The 18,585-nt window shown below is 38.3% G+C and overlaps 1 protein-coding gene across 1 annotated transcript; it reads right to left on the bottom strand.

The window, feature by feature from the left end:
* Nucleotides 1–1,059: 1,059 nt before the first annotated feature.
* On the bottom strand, nt 1,060–1,936 carry LOC139740758 (uncharacterized). Its single transcript, XM_071651332.1, has one exon. The coding sequence runs from the start codon at nt 1,901–1,903 to the stop codon at nt 1,127–1,129; it is 777 nt and encodes a 258-aa protein (XP_071507433.1). The 5' UTR covers nt 1,904–1,936; the 3' UTR covers nt 1,060–1,126.
* Between the last annotated feature and the right edge of the window lie 16,649 nt (nt 1,937–18,585).

Genomic DNA, 18,585 nt, shown 5'->3' with positions numbered 1-18,585 from the left:
ATCATATAAAAATGTCCAATCAACTGCGTGTAATTTTGAACAAAATGTATAAATTTTTTCATCATCTATTTCTCTTTTTTTATATTCTGCATCAAAATCATTCATAACTGCCTTAGAATTAATCAAAATAAATGGTGTCAGATGATCACTGACATCAGTTAGAATTATTCCACTCTTTTCTATTTTTTCAGAATAATTATAAAATATGTTATCCAATATAGTAGCTGAATGAGAAGTTATTCTAGTTGGTTTGAATATTTGGGGTAAATATGAATACGAAGTGAAATTATCTATAAAATCATTCACATACTGACAAACATTTATTTTCATTAAATCTACATTGAAATCTCCCATTATGATATTTTCTTTCCTCTCATTTGATATGGTATTTAAAGAAGCTTGGATATTTTCTACAAAATTTTCAACTGTCTGCTGACAAGGTTTGTACATCACTCCAACAATATAATTTTTTATCTTATCATATACCTCAATAAAAATACTTTCAACGACATCATTGCATATATCTAAATCTGTTCTTCTTTTGAATTTGATATTGTTTTGAATAAAAATTCCAGCTCCTCCTCCTCTTTTTCCCTGTCGAGCATTACCAACAAAAGTATACTGTGGGAGAGAAATAAGCTCTTCCTCACCATCTCTCAACCATGTTTCAGTTACTCCTATGATTGACATAGGCATATCTAACATTTCTACACAGTAACAAAAATTATCAAAATTGCGTTTTAAACTACGACAATTGAAATGAAACAAAGATAATATATTTGAATTCTCAGTTGATTTAACATAATCGCAAAATTCGCTGGGAGTATAATACGCATTATGAATTGCAACTTCACTATCAAAATCAGATATATGTGAGTCATATTGTTGAATGTTTCTGTTACAAAGAAAACAATTATCACAATTTATGTTAGAATTTTGCCTGTTACACAAAACACAAACACAAGAAATCGACATTTAATATTCAAACCAGGATATGCATAAACAAAAAAAAAAAAAAACTTTAGTTCAGTATAAAAAGGTAAGTTGTACACCAGGTAATGATCAAATATGAAATATAATGAGTGATTCTGAATCACATTGCAATATTTGTGATGGGGTTATGAATTTACAGTTTTTGCAAGTCAGTAATTGAATGTATCCTCTTTTTCACAGTGCCCCCATTCGTCGCTTTGAGCAGCACCAGGATCCTTCCGTCCGTCGACCAAGCTGCGATCACATTGCTGTTTGTTTTGACCAACTCATTTGCTTTTTGTAGCAGATTCCTGTTTGTTGCTGTCAGGTCCTCCTCGATGCCAATATGCTTCCCTTTCAGTCGCTTCCTGTTCCTGATGACAAGATGGCGAACACGGTAGGTAGCAAACTTGACAATGATTGGTCTAGGGGGCTTTGTCTTCTCTCCTCTCTTGACAGGACGTGGAGGACCAATGCGATGGGACCTGTCGATGTCCTCAGGCTTCAACTTCACATTCAGCTCTTTGCTGGCTAGGTCGAGCATCACTTCATCGGTGTCTTCATGATCCGACTCGGGAATGCCGTACAGCCGCAAGCAGTTCCTGCGCGAGTATTGCTCTGCATCGTTCAAGGTGCGCTGCAGATTGGTGATTTCGTCTTTGTTGCGTTCCTGTTCTTTCTGCATCGAAGATATGATGGTGGCTTTTGTCTTGATCTCATTTTCAAGGTCCATGACTCTACTCTCTGTCTGTTCAAGTTGGTCGCGGAGGGTTTGCAACTCCTTTGTCACAGCATCGACAAGAGCAGACTTGAGCAGGTCCCTGAATTGCTGGCTGCTGAAAAAGTCTCTCACTTCTTCACACATCTGTTCACCTAAATCCACTGGATCTGTTGAGTTGGAAGCTATGTTTTTCTTTCCTTTAGGGGGCATGGTTCAAGCCAACAGATGCTGATGAAAAGAACTTGTTAGGGGAATCTGCTGTTGAGCGATAAGTCCACAAAGCTGACAGGTAAGAGGATTACACTTGACGGTGGTAGTGATGGAGTTGAACAATTGGTCCCTGGTACAGAAGGTTGCACAAGCACAATACAGGCCTATGGGACTCAAATCTTGGTAGTATGCACAGTCTGTAGGTAGGTCAGTTGTCAATCTACCAACACCAAAATGTACCTTTAGGACTATGAATCAAACTCTGTGAAGTGTTGAGGCAAAGTAGTGTTTCAGAAATACAGTCAAAATTCATCAATCACGAAATTTCCTGGTGTGACATACCTCCAAAGGTGTTCTACGCCATTAAAGAGACTCTGTCATCTGGGCATATCCGTTCAGATGTCACAAAATAGCAATTCATAGAGTATATTTTAATAGTTCCCCACAGCTCACAGCTCCTCACACAGCTCCTCCTTAATATATATATATATATATAGTGCGAGAGATAATTCCCTTCCAATTTCCGCCTCAGTCCAATTTCTTTCAGTATATATATATATATATATATATATATATATATGTGTGTGTGTGTGTGTGTGTTTGTTTACATAACTAGTCATAAATGTATAATGCTACTGATTTGTAAGTTATTACCATTATTTGTTTTTTTAACACTATAATTCATATGAACAAATTAACCGAAACAATGCATACTCTGCAAAGATGGCAGAAAGCAATATCGATAGAAAAGGGATGGTCTACTGAAAACCGAAGTTGTAAAGCGTAAACCACTATAAAACAAAATTCCAAACCCATATCACTTCCATAGTTTATCTATTTACAGCTATTCAAGTTGAAGGTAATAAAAAAAGCATTCAACGTACATAATACATGTATTACCTATTCTACTAGTAGAAAACGAAAATTATGTGAAAACTACGATAGCAAGCTACAAAGTGCAGACGAAGTAAAAGAAAAGAGAGAGAAGGGGAAAGGAAAATAACTGATTGAAAATGCATATAAATACACAAGATACGAGCATATAGCTACAATCAAGTTCATAACGAGTTTATAGTATAAGTATACTCGTGTAGTGATTATTGGATCATGAACACTGAAACCAGGGGTAAAGTAAACGTACACTTCAAACTGATCCGCCATGCAGTCAAAATCATCTTGTAAAATAACAGGTAACATGATTCCATTCAAGCAAGTTATATTCATTAAGTAGAATAAAATTTAGTTTTTGTTTGAGAAAAAAGAGAACATCTAACTAAAACTCGAGATACCGATCGCGATTCAAATCTCGAGATTTGTATCCCGCTAATTGGTGTACGTGTGAACCCCCCTATTGACGCGCGAAAAACAATGGGCAAGAGAAGCGCGCGCAGGCAGTGATAGAGAAGGGCGCTGTGTGACCCAGTTTGCAGGCTTTGCTGTTACCTCGGCAATTAGCGGGATAGTTCTGTACGTGTGAACGGTTGCAAAAACTCGAGATTCCGAGCGCGATCGCTATCCCGCTAATTTGGAGCGTGTGAACGGTTGCAAAAAATCTCGAGATATGGAGCGCGATCGTCATCCTGCTATTTTGTACGTGTGAACCCGGCTTCTGCCGGGGTGAGGCGCGCCGCGCGTCTGAGGGTTTATGACTTAACAAAGGCTTCTATATTAGGAAATCGGGCGATTTTTCAGTGGGTGGAAATCACTTATCTGAAGAGTAAGATCACGGTGGAAAGAAGCTGCTTGGCGGAGGTCTGCGCTGTCAGAGTGCTTTTCTAGTTAGAAAAGTAATGTCGACAATAACAAACACAAAGCCGCCATGTTATAAGGTTTGTCGAATTCTGAGCTTCCTGCACCACTCACTTGTTTGTTCAAGGGGCGACGGGTAAGACCATCGAGCTTTGTAATATCGTCTAGCCGTTGCCAGGCCTTACAAGTTAACGACGCGTTCCGAAAATCATGTCTTCCCATGTTTTCAGATGAAAATTCTACCGATAAAGTGATGTCTATTACAATAGATTGGTAGATGCTATTTACCCCACATGACAAGATAATTTCGTGACTTTCGAAATTGTCTAGATCGATTTCTATGTGATCATTCTGAATGGGTTCACCGTGATAGGTAGAGAGAATATCACGAAGAAGGGGGCTTGAAGAGAACCACGTAATATTAGGTTGCGGATGTGATATCACCGGGCACGTCACAGAAACAATTAAACTGTCATTGATATAGGCACAAACATGCGAAGCCGTTATGAATGGTGGACAAGGGAAAGATTCTTGAATAAGGTCTGTCAAAAGGCGCCCTTCGTTTATCCCTGGAGTAGCGCACACGCCATTTTGAAAAGTTATATGATCATCAAGGCTGAGAAGCCATCGTTGGTTACAGTCACAGACGAGTGGGTTATCGTCTGCATTCAGCGTAAGATAAAACAACGGCATGTCCCACAGACTTGTAGGGACAATACCCTCACCCAAATAATGTAAATTATTACTTGCTAAGTCTAAATAGCTAAGGTGCGGAAATATGCTTAAGTGACTATTTCCATTCTTATCTCCAAGTAAATCGATTTCATTCCCGTTCAGTATCAAGGATTCAAGTGGATGTATTATGTCTATCCTCGAACATTTGGACAGAAAAGTAATGCGATTGTAGGATAAGTCAAGGTAAGTAAGCTGAGGGTATAAGTACAAGATTCGGTCGCAGTCAAAGGCCTTCACCAAATTTCCCCCAAGTCTCAGAGAAGAAGTGATCGGTGCAAAGATTGATGGGATATTCTCTAATTTGTTTGACGTGTACTGCAGTCTGTTGAGGTTCGGTGCATATAAATTTCGGTTTATATCTGGAAATGGAAGTTTTGATTTCAACGCAACTTTGTCAAAGATGAGGTTTTCCACATTTCCGCTTGCAAGTAGTTGGATAAAAAAGCTGTCGGCGACGGTTGCTTCCCTTAAGGAAAGACACCTTGACAGAGGTATTATACAGTGAGTGTCATTGAATTCTCCTACAGTCCCTCCAGTAATGTCGAGGGGTCTCCCTGCCGCTATGACAGCGAAATCACTGCAGCTGAGTTCCACAGGTGATGTTAGAAACAGATCTACTGACTTTGCTTGTTCGAGAAGATGAAAACTTTTAGGGGAAATTGGCTTCCCCTCCCTGCTTCCAACACACACGTAATGGAATGGTAGTGCTTCCAGAGCTACTAAATCAACATTTAATTCAGCGTTACCGCACAAATCAAAACGTCGAAGTTCTGGACAAAGCTGAGTAAGATTTCGCGGGATCTCTAGGAGCCTAGTACCACTCAGATCCAGTGACGTCAATACAGGAAGGCTGAATTCAAAAACTGAAATACTGGTGTTCTTTAGATTCAGTTCAGTTATTCTTGGGGATGTCAAAAACGCCGACGTATCGATAAAAATAAGAGGGTTGTTGCTCAGATCTAAACGTGCTAGTCGAGGTGAGATTGGTAATGCGTACACTGCTGTAATACAGTTGTATTCCAAAAACAGTTCTTCAAGACTATACACTGGACCAAAGGTGTTCCTATTGACAAATGTCCATTCATTTTCTGAAACGTACATTGTCTTGAGGTGTATTGTATTTGCATATGGGAACCAACGCCATAAATTATTTCGGGAAACATGAAGAACCTCCAAACTAAGAGGAAAAGATGCATCTGTATCGGTGGACGATATCATGTTGTGATGCAAGTTGATAATTTGCAAATTTGGAGTCTGAAATTGCCCACTGATAGATGATATTCTGTTTTCCGCTAGGCTTACATATTCCAGACTGGGTAGGTTTTCAAAACTCTTGGCTTGAACCGATGTGATTTCGTTGCCTACAAGATCGATAATTCTGAGCATTTTTAGTCCTGCGACAGCGGGTACAACGCTAAGTTTGCTGTCCGATACCCTAAGAAGTGACAATAATGATAGGCATGTGACATTTTGCAGTCTTTCTAGATGCGATGAGTACACAGAGAAGAAACTTAGAAAGGAATGGTTGGTAAACGAAACATTTCTTTCTCCACCACCTAAAAGATCAAATGTTTGAAGACTGTTGGCGTTTTCCAGGGTAGACACAATTTCCATATCTCTGCTTTCAACAGAAAGAAAGTTGAGCCGTCGAAGGCCAGGTGAGATGAAGCGAACGTTGGGTAGATACAATGATTGCAAGTTAGGAAATCCATCGACAGAGTATAGTTCAGTCAATCTATTTCCGATGAGAGTCAAACTTGTAATGCTGCTGGAGAAGGCATCAGAGGCAACCCAGGAGATGTGATTATCTTCTAAATGCACCACACGAAGGTACGGGAGTGAAAACGTTCCAGAAATTATGGCTTTAAGTCTGTTCTTACCAAGTTCGATCGATTGCAGTTGAAAGAGGTCATTGAAAGACAATTTGTCAACCTTTTCAATCGAATTTGAATTTAAATCTACAGAACGAAGACTAATTGGAAACTGATCTGCAGTAAAGTGCTTGATCCGGTTGAAAGAAAGGTAAAGATGCGTAAGTTTTGGGGCATCTTCTCTCAGGTGTTTTCCAACATCCGAAATGGCGTTTCTTGAAAGTGAGAGGGATCTGAGGGAGGTATTGTTGTTGTACACAGGTATTCCTGTCAACAGGTTCCCTGCTAGTGATAAGGTCTGGAGCTCCGTCATGTTGATGAACATATCCGTCGGAATATTTCTCAGAGAATTTCTGTACAGCACCAGCAAATTTGTCGTAGTCAACTCTTGAAAAATGTCAAGAGAAAGTGGTTCATAAATTTCCTCGATATCGACAAATGCGCTGGAAGCATTATGTCCAAGACAGGAAGAACACTTGGGAACATTGAATACATTCACGCAAGACACACTTTGCAAACCGGAATAACATTTACATATGTCACAGATGATCCGCTGCGCAGGCACCAATAACAAAAAACCTGATAGCACCAACAGAAGAAGAAGAAACCTGATAGTGTAGAGCCCGGTCTCCATTCTCTTCTCGAAGTGTATCGGCTTGCAGTTCCGTTCTTTGAAAAGTCAACGAAATGTAGACTCAATTTTGCTATTAGTGAAAAAGAAATGGGAGTGGGAATAATACACGTGATAAAACAACGTTCAACAAATGCGGAGTTTCACGAAGATAATTTTTTTTTTTTGCTTGTAGTACTTGTCAGTAGGTTCGTAATAGGATTATCAGGTGTTTCCCATATATGTTGCATTTAGTAGCTCCTTGTCAGTCGCTCATTGAAGAAGCAGAGAGCTATCTTACTCCATGCCCAATCGCTACGGAAGCAATTACAAACTGTCTCTCTTAAGTGGCGGTGACAGACATTCCAGCGCCTTTTGGAGCTAGCTGAATAAAGTACTCAGCAAGATTAGGAATGAACATTAAAAAGTATTTGAAATGTGTCGTAATTCATTTTATTGAAACGTATTTTCGAAGAGAAAATCAATAATTGTCATCTTCTGAATTCATTAAGAGAAAACATGCACCAGCGGTAAAGTTGCTGATAAATTCAAAGAAATCCCATCATCGCTGTGGGATTAATGTCAATACTGAATGATCCGTAATTGTCCAGGTTTGCCAATGGTGAAACCTCGTCAATAGGAATACCGACAAATTTCCGAAGATGCTTTTTTCCTTATTCGAGGACATTCAACGATCCATATTATCATTTTTTTTAATTTGTCATTTTGTCTGTGATCTGCGTGACGAACATTTGTCCTCTTCCCTCGACGCAAAACATAATATCATGAAAAATGCAAATATATTTTCTGTATTTACGTAATTTTCGAGAAGACTTAATTAAATGTAAGATCTTCACAAAAATTCTAGCTAGTAATCAATTCAAGACAGAAATAAAACTGACCTCTGTGTGTGATAAGTGGGAGAAAATGGAAGATGTAGCAAGTCCTCCACAGAAAAATAATGTAAAGAAGTTAGGAGATTAAAGAAGGAACAAAAAAAAGAAATATAAAGAAATGAAGACTGTAGAACATAAATTCCAAAGCAAAGGATTTAAGCCGGTAAAAGGCGCAGGTCTTCTAACCCATTTGCCCAACTAAGTGCAGGCGGAAAGTACAAAATACATTTCAACCCGACAAGATTACGAAAGAGCAATTCAATGATTACTTATAATGGAATAAAGACACACACACACCCACACACAAAACCACACCCAACCACGCAAGAAATTGAATAATTATTGTAAAGATTGTCTCTATATAATATGTATGTGGGTTCAGACAGCCATACAACTAAGACACGTGGACACAAGCAGATACATGTTCAGTGCTTCTTTATTCCTCAGCTTCTGGAGTGCAAGTGAAGTTAACTGCTGATGTGGCAGCGTACATGAGAGGGTTCTCTTGGTTCCTCACAGGGGTACATGTTACATAATAAGTGCCTAGCAACTGCATCTAATTTGGCACTGATAAACTGTGATTGGGCATCTCCTAGAGATGTGCATTGTTGCTGGGGCTATGCTAGTCTGGGTTGCAGACCGCGCTACACATAGATCTCCCCTTGTTTTGGAAAAGCAAACTTGTTTCTGTTCAAGTTTTATTTTTGCAAAATGATTTAAAACATTTTCTAAGTTCTTAAACTTAAACCTACTACGTATTCTACACATATTTACATTAAAATAAAACCAATATACAGTCATTTCGTTCCAGGTCAATTCCATGTTCAATCATTATTGTGACAATTTGAAGTACATTAATCTGACCCATATCTTCGACCAGATCTCGTTGCTGAGTATGAATTGTCATATGAAGCGTTGTTCCTCATACTCTGTGGTTTATCATGACTAGCAAATTACTGTGCAAACAGACCATCGTCCTCTAGAGGCGACCTTCAAAAAGCCACTCTGCACACCATCAATGCGGCTACAAAAATGCTACTGCAACTGCAGAAGTACAGCTTGAATGTTGTGTATATAAGGGCAAATACCTGTATGTAGCTGATGCTTTGAGCAGGAACTATCTTGATATCGTAACAGAACCTGTGACAAATCAAGATGTACCAGATGTGATTGGTATGCACTCTACCATGCACACTGGTACATCTTGATTTGTCACAGGTTCTGTTACATCAAGATAGTTCCTGCTCAAAGCATCAGCTGCATACAGGTGTCAGGAAAAGTTGGCAGTCATCATGCAAGCACTAAAACCACCAGGGGAATTACTAACAAGAGGAAACCATGCAGACAAATGGAAATCGTGGAAACAACAATTCAGCATCTACAAGATTGCTAGCTGGCAAAACTCTTGGAGAAGAGTGATTTGACATTGCAACAAACTATCGATGCTTGTCGAACAGCGGAGGTCACCAATGCTCAAACGGCTAATCTCAATGCCAGTGCATCAGCAGTGCAAGAGGTGCATGCAGTCAAGAAATCTCATCGAGGCAAGAACTCTAAACCAGGAAAAAAGCCTCCACAACAACAGCAGACATCGAGAAAATTTTCATGTCGGTAATGCGGTAACAAACACGGACCCCGCAGCTGCCCGGCATATGGCAAAACATACTCATATTGCAAAGGCCCAAATCATTTTGCCACTGTCTGCAGAAAGAAACAAGCTGGCGTCCACCATCTGACTACATCGCCAAAAACTGGGAATCCCGTGGATGAGGCGGAGGAGACATTCCATGATTAGGATGATGACTTTATGATGGATCACCTCTCTGATGCTAACAGCTCTAAGAAGAAGGAGTGGAACATTCATCTCAACATGGGGAGACGGCGTGTAAAATTCAAAGTCGACACAGGAGCCAAATGCAACGTCATGTCGGAAGAAGCATATAATGGACTGGATATAGTCGTGAGAAAACATCCCTCAGATCAAGTAAGGTGACTTTAACTTCTTTCAGTGGTCATAAGATTAGACCAGTAGGGCAATGTACACTCCTCTGTGAATACAAGAATCAGTACCACACCATTGACTTTCAGATAGTCAGAGGAAAGAATGTAAATGAAATCATAGGATTACAAAGTTGTGAAGACCTAAATCTTGTCAATATGGTTCAGGAAGTAGGCATAAAAAGCCAAACAAATGTAGACAATCTGACGACAGAATATCGTAATGTGTTTGAAGGAGTTGGGTGTATGCAGGCAAACAAACACTGCAAGTCAAACCAGAGGCTACACCAGTAGTGCATGCCCCCCGAAGAGTCCCTGTAGCACTAAGAGAAAAGTAAAAGATGAACTTGATCGAATGCATGGGCGTCACCAGGGGGGGTGCGTTTGGTGCGAACGCACCCCTTCAGATTCTTAAAAAAAAAAAAAAAACCTTCACTTCACGAACGACCTCAACCCTGGACGCTAAATAATTATTTTCTTTTTTTTTTTCCTTCAATTTTGCACCAGGGACAAAAAAAAAAATATATATATACATATATATATATATATATATATATATATATAATTGTGGGCAAAAACAATTCGCACCCCTAGTTCTGGCAGCGCTGATTTTATACATATCTACTAGTATTCTATACAGTGTTTACTATTCTATCGAACGTACTGTCCTACATCCGTACGGTACGGAGCACGTACACGTTTGCATGTACGTGTGCTACTTACAAGTATGTAGGGTCTATGTACGTTACTTCTGACCAATCCATATTGCCAGCCCAAGAGCGAGCCTTAGCCTCATTAAAAAAACAAGAAATGGAGGGGCAAGCATATCATTTTGCCCACCCCGCCCCCTCCATAATTCCAGAGACAAGAAGATTTTCTTACCTCTTTTTTTGACAGAAAAAAAAGTTGCCCCCATAAAAATATCGGAGGGGCAAGCATATTATGATTTTGCCCCCCCCCCCCACATAATTAGTAATTCCCGAAATGAGAAGATTTTCTTGCTTTTGAAAGAAAAAAAATTGTTGCCCCCATGCATAAAAAGATATTGGAAGGTAAGCGCACCATTTGCCCCACCCCACATAATCATAATTCCCGCGATGAAGAGATTTTCTTGCTTTTTTGTTAGAAATCTGTACAACGGAGGGGGGGGGGGGGGCACGGGGGGCGGGGGTCTGGTTAAAAAAAAAGACTTACCAAAATAGTAATTCAAGGGTTAGTAAACTGCTTTTGAATGAAAGGGTGATCAAGAAATAAGATATTTTTCTATGATTTCTTTGAACCATAATTGAATATGTATATGTATTGTGAAACATTGTCCAAAAAGCCCGGAGCCGACAAAAGATTGTGATTCAGCGTGATTCCTGGTTGGCATTCTGCATAATTATAAGCAGGATGTGCCCAGTGTGTACTCAGATCAGAACATCCGAACGGTAAAAAGAGTCGCTACAATGTTGCGCAATGTGATGTAGAATTTACACCTTTGTACCTTACGCTTCGTTATATCAAAGCTAGATCATTGATTTTGCAGTGTTTTTTTTCTTGCAAATAACATCTATTCATATTTCAAACAACAAAAATAACCTCAAAATTTTCATTTACATGCATAAATTAGAGAGAAATTCACATATAATCAAATAAATCATTTGGAAGATTGAACAAAGGTCTGCCACAACGTGTTTTGTTTACTTCAAGTCTTTTCCGTAATTCTGATAGAAACATATCGCAATCTACGTTCTCTATTATCAACACCTTTGTGATTACGCAGTACTATAAATTTATAAATACACCAAAAAGCTATATTCATAAAATCATCTACTTCCTCTTCTTCGTTGCTCTCTAACAATAATGTAATATTAATGTCAACAGAAACATGAAAAACTTGCTGAATTAACCAAGAAATGTAATTCCAAAAACTTATGTTCAGTTTGCATGTAATAAAAGCATGTGTTATATCCTCATCTAGCTGACAAACATCACACTTGAAATTATTACTTATTTTCCACTGAAACAAATTCATCTTCACTGGTAATAGATTATATAACACTTTAAAATTAAATTCTTTCAAATTATTATCTTTTACTTTGACTAAATTACGTACAAAACAATTATGCCAAATTATCTTCATCCCTAGTACGCCTTCCCAGAAAAAACAACACCTGGTGTATACTCCTTCTTGCTTGATCAAGTGATTATAAAAATATTTCGATGTTAAATCACATAATCTCTTTACATTTTTTCCAACTTCTAAATGTGGGGTACATATTAATGACATATTCTGCTCTCTGTCCTTAGATAATTGAGTCAACCATATTTTCGGTATAGCCTCCCGCAGTTTCGAATAATCAAAAATTGCCCTTCTTTTACTATTTCTAAATTTCAATAATGACATGACTTCTTCCACCGTTTTGTATCTCCCTCCCAACAAAATGTCTTCTAATCGGATAATACCACTCTGAAACCATTCTTTGTAAAACAGAGGCTTCTTTTTAAAATAATACTTTGATTGTGCCATAAAACGTTCTTTTCAACAGGGGGTTTCTTTCCCAATATCTCTTTGTCTATCAAAGACCAGGCACGCATTATTTCAATATAAAACGAAGGCATATTTTTACCAAAAATAGACGTAACATCATACTCTTGAAAATCACAGTTCAATAACAAATCTAAACCTCCAAAACGGTTAAACCAATAGTGAGCAAGGGTTTTCTACATGCCTGTCGTGTCATCAACTATCCTCCTATCCACCTTAACCTGAAACTCAACACCAGCTTTTCCACATCCACCAATTTTAATCCACCATTTGAATAATTTTTGATAACATCACGCCTTCTTACTTTTTCTACCCGACTTTGCCATAAAAATCTAAAAAAAAAACCCATCATTTTCAACCTTTTCATAATCATAACAGGAACTGAATCAAACATAAGCAAATGTACTATTTGACTAACTACCACACTTTTCAAAAACTATCACTCTCCCCATAAAGGTCAAACTTCTTTTCCTCCAATTATCTAGGAGACGTTGCATTTTTTCCAATTTATATTCCCAGTTTGCTTTACATGTGACCTTCTCATTTCGTGAAATAAAAAACCCAAGGTATCGTCTAACATCTTCTGTCCATGTTAATCCTACATCTAACAAATCTATCTATTTTCTCTCTGACCGATCCATAACAAAGCAGTTTTATCTTTATTCATTTTCGGTCCTGCCACTTTTCCAAACACATTTAATTCTTTGAAAATAACTTTTAAAGACATAGAATCTCCAACAAAAAATGTTGTATCATCTGCATACTGTAATAACTTCAACTCAAACTGACAGTTACAATCCTTGAAACCCACACCTCTTATATCATCATTTTTACGTATCTTATTAGCAAGAAACTCAACCGCAATCACAAACAAAAGGGCCGATAATGGGCAACCTTGTCGAATCCCTCTCTGAATTTCAAATTGTTCTGTTATCAAACCGTTTACAATTACAGAACTCACTGTTTGTTTATACATTACTGCTACCCAGTGTCTAAACTCTGCTCCAAAATTCAACTTTTCGAAACGTTTCATAGTACTAAGTAAACAATCTATCAATAACATCAAAAGCCTTAGAAAAGTCAGCCATCATAATTGCACCTTCTTAACCTTTCTCAGACATATAATCTATCATATCCTGTACAATTCTAACATTAAAACCCCCTAATCTTCCCTTAATATACCCAACTTGCGTTTCCATAATAATCTTTGATAACACCTTTTTTAATCTTACTGCCAAAACTGTTGCCATTATGTTATAATCACAATTCAGGAGAGTAACTGGTCGCCAGTTTTTCAATTCATCACTATTTCCCTTTTTAAAAATCAGAGTGATAAGTCCTCTGCGTTGAGAATCCGTCAACTGACCTTTTTCATATGATTCATTAAACGCGTTCATTAAAAGTTCACATACATCATTCCAAAAAACTTGATAAAACTTTACAGGCAAGCCGTCCATTCCGGGTGCTTTATTTCTCTTCAAAGAAAAAACTGCCTGTTTAATTTCTTTCAAATTCATTTTCCCTTCACAATGCTTTTGATCTTCTTCATTTAACTCTTTCATATGTTGCGATAACACATAATCATTAACACAATCCGAATCACAAAATTTCTCTTATACAATTCCTCATAGAATCTTTTAACCTCTCTCAAAATATGCTGTTGGTCCGTAACCAATTTCTGTTTACCTCCATCTTTCAATTGAGTAATCAATTTCAGGTTTCATCGTTCTTTTTTTCTAACGATAAAAAATAATTTGTGTTCTTTTCTCCATCTTCCATCCATTTCACTCTTGACCTTATTCCTGCTCCTTTACACTCATTCTTATACAATTTTTCTCATTTTTCTTTAACAATTTCATACTTTTCTCTTAATCCATTATCATCTCGATTATGTAACTCACATTCAATAACATATAATTCTTTTTCCAAAATACCTTTCCTATCTTTTGTTTTACTCATTTTCCTACTGTACTTCTGAGCAAATTCTCTGCACTTGATCTTCAAAATTTCCCATTTCATAACACTTGATCCCTCAGCACTATCTGTGCATTTCTTGATGATATTTCGGATACCACTACAAAAATGTTCGTCACAAAGCAAAGATGTATTCATTTTCCAATATCCAGGTCCTTTATTTACCCTATTAATCCTTAATTTCAATGAGATGGCATTATGATCGCCTTTTATAACAGGACGAATGTCAGTTGACACTACTTTATTCAGTATATCTTTACTAATCATCCCAAAATCTAACCGTGACGCTATTTTCAAACTTAGATTTCTCCATGTAAATTGCTTTTCATTCAAATGCAACTTCCTCCATACATCAACTAAACCGTTTTGTTTCAGTATTGATTTGAGTCTATGTGGAGTTCTATAATAACAACTATTCGACCCTTTCGTGCCCTTTGTTGGATCTAGAACACAGTTCCAGTCTCCACCTAACACAAAGTAACAATCCGCAAATTCCTTTTGAATATCTCCAACTTTTTTACTGAGCTGTTTAAAAAACGAATCTTTGTTCCTTTTTTCAGTTGGTGCATATACATTAACAAAACAATATTTAACCTCATTTTTTACAACTTTAAGTATTAACAGTCTTCCATCTTTGTCTGTAAATGTACCAACAACGCTTATATCAATATGTTCTCTTAGCAAGATTGCAATTCCTCTAGAGCGATTGTTCCCATGGGAGAAAAACACATCTCCTTTCCATTCACATTAATAATCTTCTCGAAGTCTGATGTCCAGCATGATTCCTGAATAAAAACCACATCAGCTTTTTGGTTCTTACACCACCTGAAAAAAGTATTGCGCTTGGTTTTATTGCGCAATCCTCTTACATTCACGCTCAGTAAATGGCACATCGAACCTTTGAAAAGTGAATTATATAGTATTACATTCACACTTCAGCCCCAAAGCTGATTCATTTTTTCTTTAGTTTCTTCTCCTTTAGTTCTCTCTTTTCTCTTTGCCGTGTCTGTCGATGTTTCCCTCGGCTTCTCGGCATACTCGTAGTTCGTCTTGTCCCCGTGGATGGAGGTCGTGCAGTCCCGCTGGTAGTGTCCGACTTGTTTACAGAAGCGACACACTACCTGGCTTGTGCATGCTGACCGATGATGCCCCTTTTGTAGACAGTTTGAACACACAACTGAGGTGTGGTCCTTCGGAATTTGGTTAGCATCAATGGAAAATGAAGGTGTAATAACCAAAGTAACAGACCCAGGTAGAGGTTGGGTCAGTAGCATGTGTACTGTAGTAAAGCCCTCATGCAAAGTACCAATCTGTCTTGATCCAGCTGATCTAAATCGCGCGCTAAAACGGGAACACTATCCCATGAAAACATTGGATGCGATTTGTGATGCACCTGAAATGTTCCAGAGAATTATGACAGAAACATTCTCTGACATAGAAGGAGTTGAAGTCATCATGGATGATATATTGGTATTTGCACCAAATCAAGAAGAGCATGATAGAATCCTAGAAAAGGTTCTGCAAAAGTGCACAGAAAAAAAAAGTCAAGCTAAACACAGAAAAATGCAAATTCAATAGAACCGAAGTCAAGTACATTGGTCACATCATAACCGCTGATGTTCTCAAACCAGACCCAAGCAAAACAGAGGCAATTAGGAACATACAAACACCCACAGACAAAAGTGGTATTCAACAGTTCCTTGGCATGATCACATACCTCGGTAAGTTCATACCAAATCTATCAGAAATGACAGCACCTCTCCGAGAACTTCTTGACAAAAATGCCAAATGGAATTGGACAGAAAAACAAGAAAAAAGCTTTCAAGAACTGAAATCTATGATCACTCAAGCTCCAACTCTGCAACCTTCTTTGATGTAAACAAAGATGTAACTCTAAGTGTAGACAGTTCTCAGTCAGGAACAGGAGCAGTGCTCCTTCAAGATGAGTTACCGATTGCCTATGCATCCAAAGCATTCACGCACACGCAGAAAAATTGGGCCCAAATCGAAAAGGAGTTGGCAGCAATGGTGCTTGGATGTAGAAAATTCCACAACTACATTTTTGGTAGGACTAAGTTAATGCTTTAATTCACAGTTAAATTCTAGCGCAAAACTAACGCTCGAATTCCCTTTGTATTTCTGCGCTAAACTAATGCTCAAATTCACAGCGATTTTCTGCACTGAACTGACGCTCGAACTCCCTGTGTATTTCAGCGCTCAACTATAACGCTCGAATTCACAGTTAAATTTCAGCGCAAAACTAACGCTCGAATTCACTTTGTATTTCTGCGCTAGACTAATGCTCGAATTCACAGCGATTTTCTGCACTGAACTGACGCTCGAACTCCCTGTGTATTTCAGCGCTCAACTAACGCTCAAATTCACAGTTGAATTTCAGCGCAAAACTAGCGCTCGAATTCACTTCGTGTTTTTGCGCTAAACTAACGCTCGAATTCACAGCGATTTTCTGCACTGAACTGACGCTCGAAATCCCTGTGTATTTCTGCGCTCAACTAACGCCCGAATTCACAGCGATTTTCCGCACTGAACTAACGCTCGAATTCCCTGTGTTTTCTGCGCTCAACTAACGCTCGAATTCACAGTTAAATTTCAGCGCAAAACTAACGCTCGAATTCCCTGTGAATTACTGATATCACATATTCGAATTTGTGATATCAATAATTCAATTTGTGATATCACAAAATGGAATTTGTGATATTAGAATTTCGCATTTTTGATATCACAAATTCAAAATACTGATATCACAAATTCATTTTGTGATATCACGAATTACCATTGGTTTTTCACGTGAAACCTATTTTTTATATCAAGAATTCGAATTTCTGATATCACAAATTCATTCAGTGATATCACAAAGTGAATTTTTGATATCAGGAATTCGAATTTGTGATATCAAGAATGGATTTTGTGATATCACAAATTCGATTTTTTTTATATCACAAATTGAATTCTTGATATCAGAAATTAGATTTTTTGATATCACAAAATGGAATTCGTGATATCAGAAATTAACTTTTATAATGTAAGAAAGGCTTGTCATAAGGGCGAATGTCGAGTTAACACTGTGGTAATTGAATGGGCTGGTCGTTTACGGAGTAAGGATCTAAGCGCCCTCTACATGCCTACCGAGCTGTCTTACTCATTTCCTCTCTACATTCTTGAAGGTGTTTGATTCAGTTCGTTTATGTTGTATTGTCATCAAACAAGATTAATGCATGATACAAAGTATACATTACACAATATTACATGGGTTAGTCAAATACCGGTTAGTGATTGGCTAAACATAGTCACGTGATGGAGGCACATTGGTTATGTTCGCCCATGGGCAGAACATTTTTGTAATGTTCTCCCATGGGAAAACATTTTCACGTAACAAATGACAAAAGATATCAAACGATTGAACGATCATATTTTTCACGCAATCGATAGGATAAATTTGCCTATTCCATACAATGTGAAAAAGCAGATGACCGATTATTGTAATGTGTACGAAAGTTTGATTTGAAGGACCCGCGCACAGTGAATTTGGCTCTGCGCGAGCGATCGAGTGCGTTGTGCTGGTGATTTGACTAACCCATATAATGTAACAGATGATGACTTTTGTTGTCGGGAACATGTACCAAACGTTCCACCCTCAGGGTTTGAAATGCTATTTTGGGAGGCTATAAGTCCCTCGACTTCGTCTCGGGACTTAGAACCTCCCTCAACACCATTTCAAACCCTTCGGGTGGAACATTCGGTATGTTCCCTTGCTCGCCAGTCATCATCTATATAATGTTGCGCAATTTAAAAAAAAGATGGTATATTTCATAAAGTGTGTACGCATAATTGCATAACGAGAAAACAATGCACAACATGCAATGGTGACAAGAGTAAATACTATTCTATCTCTCCGATGAGTGTCTGCCTGCTCGGTAAAATATCTGTGTGTAGGTAGGGTAAAAGTGCCAGCCTCCTGGAAAGGCCAAAACTTCATAGGCCTAGTGTCGGCGGAAAGGTCTCGACCCTCTTGTTGACGTGAATTCTGTACTGCGGTACGGGAACAGGCAAGTGAACTTAACTCCATTCTCCTATCCTGTTTACTCCCCTGTTAAAGATGGTGTAGGTACGGAGTGTAGGAGACTCTGGATAGAGGGAGTACGTTTATTGCTCGGCTGTTACAATCTATTTGTTAGATTGAAGTACAGGTAATCACCCATCTCCTACCATCTCTCGCGAGTTGGCTCCATGAACGAGACACCGCTTCAGTAGGCGCCCCAACCTCGTAAGGGTTGATGTTAACATCGGATCACTGGGCG

The sequence above is a fragment of the Diadema antillarum genome, unplaced genomic scaffold, assembly GCF_040938485.1.
Source record: "Diadema antillarum isolate AM-2024a unplaced genomic scaffold, OU_Dant_1.0 seq00000877_RagTag, whole genome shotgun sequence".
Taxonomy (NCBI): Eukaryota; Metazoa; Echinodermata; class Echinoidea; order Diadematoida; family Diadematidae; genus Diadema; species Diadema antillarum.
The sequence above is the reverse complement of the archived record's forward strand: the minus strand, read 5'-3'. Positions and strand labels throughout refer to the sequence as shown.